The following is a 6,366-nucleotide window of genomic DNA, read 5'->3' as shown; positions in this document are numbered from 1 at the left end:
ATTTTGTTTGTGCAAATCCATTTATATGTATATTTGGCATTGGAAAATACTCCCTTCGTTCCTAAATATAAGTCTTTTTAGATATTTCAAATGGACTACAACATACAGATGTATGTAGACATATTTTAGAGATAGATTCACTTATTTTGCTCCGTATGTAGTCACTTATTGAAATCTCTAAAAAGACTTATATTTTGGAACGGAGGGAGTAATTAACGATCAAGTAGTAGTTGAATCTAGATCTTGTTGCTCTTTGTTTTAGACATTTTGACGCTGTAGATTAACTTCATTAAGGTATGAAATGAGATGTGCTCAACAACGATGGTGAGAACATGCGAACCTCAAAGCATGAACCGATGTTGGATTTAGGGGTTGTATATGGCCCACCGGGGACAGCCATGTACTATCCATTTAGAACATTGTTGATCGAAAATTCAGATTTCCTTTTTGATATGAAGCAAACCATTACAAAATTCTGCTTAGCAGGCTGAATTTCACATCATGAGGTGCTAGGCTACATGGCTGAAGATACGCTCAAGGGAGGGCCTAAAGGTCGCCGTAGTCATCCCATCAGTGAAACTCGTAAGCAAATAGCGTGGCAATTATCCATTAAACATTGCTATGACCATATATCTACAAGAAACTTTACATAAAAAGTATATCTATATATAACTGCATATCTCCTTTGCTTGCAGCATTTGAGGCATTTTATGATGGCTCATGGCATGGAGTTAATTGTATAAAGGTCAGGGATGGCGGTCTGTTCGTTATATTTATCTACTCTGGTTCCACAGTCGAGCATAATGTGGATGGGGAACATCTGCGCCTACGCTCCAGAAGAGCTACGTACTTCGACTGCTCGCATGTTCTCAAGCCAGGTGTTGATATCTGTGTACAATCATCTCATCCACTGCAAGGAAGTCCAACTGGGGAATTGAAATCTTTGGTATGTCAACCTACTATTTATGATTTATTGTAAAAGGTTTACATACCCATTCTGTTTTCTCTTCAAAAAGTACATAGTAATGGATTTTTAGGAACAAAAGAAAAAACATAATGCGCTGAATATGAAGAGTTGGATGCGAAATCTATACCATCGTTTGTTCCGCACGTCATTTAATAGCAATCTTTTTTCTCAAATACAGACCGAAATGCGTGCCTCTTGTGTTAGAAGAAACTTTAAGATGATAAAACCCTACTACAAAAGAAGGAACTAAGAGGCTAAACTACCAATAAACTGTTAAGGGAAAAGTGCATCATCTCTTGATTACTTTATTCTCATATACATGCAGATGTTACTGTCTCATGATGCAAGGCTCATCACAATCAAAAGAAATCATATTGAAGATCAGTGTCTCTGCTTGTTTGTTATTATGCTCCACAAGAACCAATGTCCTGACAATACAGAAAATGGAGAAGTGATATCTGATAGAAGAGAGCAGCTGGTGACCCTAAACAATATCTTCCTCTTGCAAAAGCTCCAACCTAAGGAGCTCCATGAGGGAAGCGTACAATGGAGTTCTGCAGAGGACTGCCTCTCTCACAACAGAAGCAAGCTGTTAAGTGCAAGATTCTCCCAAGAAATTGCACATCTCGTAGTTTTGTCTATCCTGAATGGAATGGAGTTCAGCATCAAGTTGGTAGAAGGAAACATCATCTATAGAATCATCAAAGGAGGCCGAGCGCGTTGTAATCTTGATTCCATGAGCACACCTCCAGGCTTTGGCAACAGCATGGAGATAGTTTCATTCCAACTGCGCAATGAGGCTTTATGTCCAATTATCAGAAATATCCCTGTCACTCATGCAAAGAAGCGCAATCTCACAGAAGACGCGGGATTCACTATGAAGGCTGAACTGGATGGTCAATTGGAAGACAGGAGATTTACAGTCAAGACTGAGTTGGATGGTCTTTTGGATGTTTTCTCGTATGAACAAGTGGATTTGAGGCGCTCAAAGCGTCGGAAAACTCAAGCAGAGCGCTTTACTAGCTATGATACGCCTAATTTCGGCCGTGACAGGTGGAAGAGATGTGATGCACCTTCCACCAAGCATGGCAATTCACAAAGAGCTTCACGTCGAGATTCACCAGTTGCAGTAGAATCAACCTATGCAGAGGTCCCAGTGAATATCACACGGAAACAAACAAGTGCAACCGCTTTCGTGGTCAAGGAAAACCCAAACTCCGCAGAAGGGAAGCATAAGAGCACAGCAAGGATAACTCCTGTTAAGGAAAAACCCAGCTCTATGGAAGTTAAGGAGGAGAGCACATTTGAAGAAAGATCTCCGGGTCCTCATGTTCCACGGACACCTGCAAAGAGTAAGGAGAAGAATCTTTGCCCCCCTTTATCTCTTCGGCGGAAGTCATTTACTTCATCACGCGGCCTAAATGGCAATTCTGAGCCAGTATTTGGTCGGAAAAGGAAGGAACGCATATGCGAAAGAGAATACAAGAAAATGATAAACCAATGCATAGGAAACATCCAGAGTGAAATGGAGAGGGACTTTGAGTTCAATCTAGGTGTTCCGATGATGAATTACGATCAAGGTTTTTACGGAGAAGTGAATTTCACATGGCCAGCTTCTTCTGCCGATAATGACAGTCAAGAAGAGAAAGATGGTCTTGAGGAATTTTGGGAAGAAATGGACCACTCATTGACCACACTAGCGCTTGAGAAAAATCAGGTACGCTCTATATTTCTTTTTTAATTGTTCGACTTTCTCGTGAAATGATTTAGAACTTGAGAAAATGGAAGGACCTTGAATTTGGAAATATGCAAGCAGCTGTGTCCCTTTTGTGGCTATGAACATCTTTGTTCTTATCTTATTTAAGATACCGAGATACTGCTCGTTCTGAATTCCTGATAAGCCTGAGTCTGTTTGTACTTCTGAAAAAGCTATCTATGAAATCTTAGGAATTATGAGCTACTTTTTGGGATAATTTTAATGTTAACCAAAATCATCCTTTTCGCTTGATATTTCCTTATGATCTGCCACTAAATTGGTCAATCAGGAAAGACGAACTGTGGTAACTCGCTAAAAGTTGTACATCTACTCCTACATCACAAGTCTTTTTGGTTGCAATATGATAAATTATTTTAAGTGCAATGTTCAACATGTTGTGACATAAAAACATTTCGGTATGTTACGTCATTTCACTGATCATTGTTGCTGCTAGCAACTTAGCATATGAAAGGATGTATACAAAATATGGATCAAAGGAAATTTGTTAGCACGCCCGCCCTTGCAATCATAATGCCGTGAATTACTTGATGTTCTTCATAAAAAAAGTATGCCATGCTACTCATATTTTCCGGCACTTGGAGAATAAGAACAGCAACAAATTTTCAGGACTCACATTCAGAAGCAGTTCATGAAGCCACTGCTGGTTTAGGTAAAAGTGAAGAAAATCCATGTGATCATGACTGCATGCTGGATGAGGGGCTTGGACTGGTGTGCAGATTATGTAATGTTGTATGTGTGGAGATAAAGCATATCTTTCCGCAAATGGTAGGTCCAACTAAAGCAATTTCAACTTCTTTTCACTGCTTTCACTTTTGACTCGTCATCGACAGGATGCATAATATATTCGTTCCATGCAGGCCAATGGTAATGGCTATAATAAGGAGAGACCTGGATGCCGCAATTGTGATCCTGATGATCTTGTACTTGATCCTTCTCTTCTTGCAATCTTGGGACCAGAGTTTTCAGAACTGAGGGGCTCCGGGAACCTGTGGAGTTTAATACCAGATCTTGAGCCTAAACTACTTCCTCACCAAAGGAATGCATTCGAATTCATTTGGAAAAACTTGGCGGGATCGCTGCAACTCGAGGAAATGGATAATCCAACAGCCAGTACAGGTGGCTGTGTGGTTGCACATACTCCTGGATCAGGGAAAACTCTGCTGCTGATCTCATTTCTTGTCAGTTACTTGAAAGTTCACCCGAGAAGCCGGCCGTTGGTGCTTACTCCAAAATCTGCTATCCATACATGGATGAGAGAATTTGAGAAATGGGGCATTTCACTTCCTCTGCATGTGCTTCACCAGGTTGACAAAAGAGGCAAGCCAATGGGGCCTATTGATCCTAGGCTGCAGGCAATTTTAAGCAATTTTCGCCGCCCGAACTGGAAAAATATTTGCCTTGTGGATCGGCTGGACAAGTTATGCAAGTGGCATGAGCACCCCAGTGTTCTCCTCATGACATACTCATCTTTCTTACGGCTGGCCAAACAAGACTCAAGAATGCCGCAGCGAGCATTCATGGCGCAAGTCCTGATCAACAACCCTGGGCTGTTGATCCTCGACGAGGGTCACAACCCAAGGAGCAACAAATCCAAGTTGCGGAGGGTGCTGATGAAGGTGAAGACTGAGTTTAGAATCCTCATGTCTGGTACGGTCTTCCAGAATAACTTTGAAGAGTATTTCAACACCCTATCTCTGGCCAGACCTCGGTTTGTGGACGATGTTATGACCGCGCTTGTCCCGGAAAGGAAGAAGGAAACGAGGGGCAGGAGAGCTAAACATAGAGAAGCAGTGGCAAGGCGCATCTTCGTGGACAGAGTTGGGCAGATGATTGAGTCCAGCGACAACTGGGACCGGCAAGGTGGTATCAGCTTGTTAAACAAGCTTACATGTGGGTTCATCGATTCATTCGAAGGGTCAAAGCTAAGGAGCCTTCCAGGGATACATGTATACACAATTTTCATGAAACCCACTGAAATTCAGGAGGATATACTTTCAAGAATATCGATGGCCACGTCATGCGGTGGCCGTTACCTTCTCGAGGTTGAGCTGCTCATCACCATTGCTTCTATCCATCCATGGCTTATAAAAACAACCAAATCTTCTAGCACTTACTTCACTCCAGAAGAAATTCATAAAGTTGACAGGTACAAGAGGGACTTTGCTGTCGGTTGCAAGGCGAGGTTTGTCATCGACCTGCTGCACAAGTCGTCGTACAGGGGGGAGAGGGTGCTGATATTCTGCCACAACGTGTCCCCGATAAGCTTTCTTGTCGAGTTGATCGAGAATGTGTTCGGATGGCGCCTCGGGGAGGAAGTCCTGGTGCTCCAAGGTGATCAGGAGCTGCCTGTCCGCTCCGACGTCATGGATAAGTTTAACACCGACAGTCAAGGTAAGAGGAAGGTGCTCATTGCTTCGACGACGGCCTGCGCCGAGGGTATCAGCTTGACAGGTGCATCAAGGTTGGTCATGCTGGATTCGGAGTGGAACCACTCCAAGACCAGGCAGGCGATCGCGCGGGCGTTCAGGCCCGGCCAGGAGAGGACCGTGTATGTCTACCTGCTGGTGGCATCTGGTACATGGGAGGAGGACAAGTACAGCCGCAACAGGAGGAAGGCTTGGATGGCCAAGATGGTCTTCCACGGACGCTATTTCGACGTTCCGCTACGGAACGCGGTGACTGCTATCGATGATGGTCTTCTCAAGGAGCTTGCTGATGAAGATAAGACCAAAACCTTCCATATGATAGTTAAGCAGGACTGACTGACCAAAAGGATGTTCTACCTCTCCTGTCCCTCTTTCCTACATGGCTATTATGTTCTTCTAATCTGTAGACCTGCGCCGTAGCTTTTATGTGAGACCTCGTGTATATATAGCTTATGTGGACATGCTCTAATCTAATGTGAACTTCTCTGGTATTTTGTAATGCTCTTCTGTTGATTCTAGCACAGATGGTTCTCTGCACTAGATGACCAGTTACAGAATCTGGCACAAAACTGAGACTCAACAGCAACAGTTTGTTTTCTTCGGCATATGAGGCTTCCTATTCGTCGACGACAGGTACGTATGTGTAACTCCCTTTCATTTGTTGCAACTGGAAAACATTGTCAGTTTCTGTCTTTCAAGAATCTCAAAATTTGGGCAATTGCAAAATTCTTCCAAGACAAGATATTTCGCAGATAGGACCCGACTGAATTATTGCTTATGGGCCTTTGCTTGTCAAGTTGCTCGCGTCTCCTTCGTTGTACGATCCTTCACCCTGTCAAACCAAATTAACTCATGTCCCAACCTCAAGTCCCATCTTATGTGCCTTTTAGTTAGAAGTACCATTCGATCATTAACCGACACTCGGATAGTGATACGACCACCCTCGCTTTCCATCAGCAGAAAAAAGGGTGCAACCACCATTTCTGTGCAGCCAGTTTAATTTCAGTCATCTCGAACAAAATTAACTCCCACTTGCCCTGGTTGGTGTGAGAGAGAAAAACCATATGGGATAGGTAAAAGAACAAATTCTGAAGAATCACAAGGACCAGATGATGGCTTTGATGCAGGAAACAATGCGGTGTGATGTTCAGGCTGGCATGGCTGCTGGTAGCAGTTGCTTTAGATGGGAGCCTGCC

The 6,366-nt window shown here is 43.2% G+C and overlaps 1 protein-coding gene across 1 annotated transcript; it reads left to right on the top strand.

The window, feature by feature from the left end:
* The first annotated feature begins 518 nt into the window (after window positions 1-518).
* LOC109767641 (SNF2 domain-containing protein CLASSY 1) lies at window positions 519-5,669 on the top strand. The gene is made up of 5 exons (XM_040399015.2): window positions 519-582; window positions 696-946; window positions 1,293-2,684; window positions 3,351-3,509; window positions 3,602-5,669. The coding sequence occupies exons 1-5, from the start codon at window positions 519-521 to the stop codon at window positions 5,504-5,506; spliced, it is 3,771 nt and encodes a 1,256-aa protein (XP_040254949.1). The 3' UTR covers window positions 5,507-5,669.
* Window positions 5,670-6,366: the final 697 nt, after the last annotated feature.

Source organism: Aegilops tauschii, chromosome 2 (assembly GCF_002575655.3).
Source record: "Aegilops tauschii subsp. strangulata cultivar AL8/78 chromosome 2, Aet v6.0, whole genome shotgun sequence".
Classification (NCBI taxonomy): Eukaryota; Viridiplantae; Streptophyta; class Magnoliopsida; order Poales; family Poaceae; genus Aegilops; species Aegilops tauschii.
This window is presented reverse-complemented; position numbering and strand designations above follow the sequence as displayed.

Coding starts and splice junctions, on each gene's coding strand:
- LOC109767641 (XM_040399015.2), top strand. CDS start 519: ATGGCTGAAGATACGCTCAAGGGAGGGCCTAAAGGTCGCCGTAGTCAT. Junction 583..695: donor TCATCCCATCAGTGAAACTC/GTAAGCAAATAG, acceptor CTTTGCTTGCAG/CATTTGAGGCATTTTATGAT. Junction 3,510..3,601: donor AGCATATCTTTCCGCAAATG/GTAGGTCCAACT, acceptor CGTTCCATGCAG/GCCAATGGTAATGGCTATAA.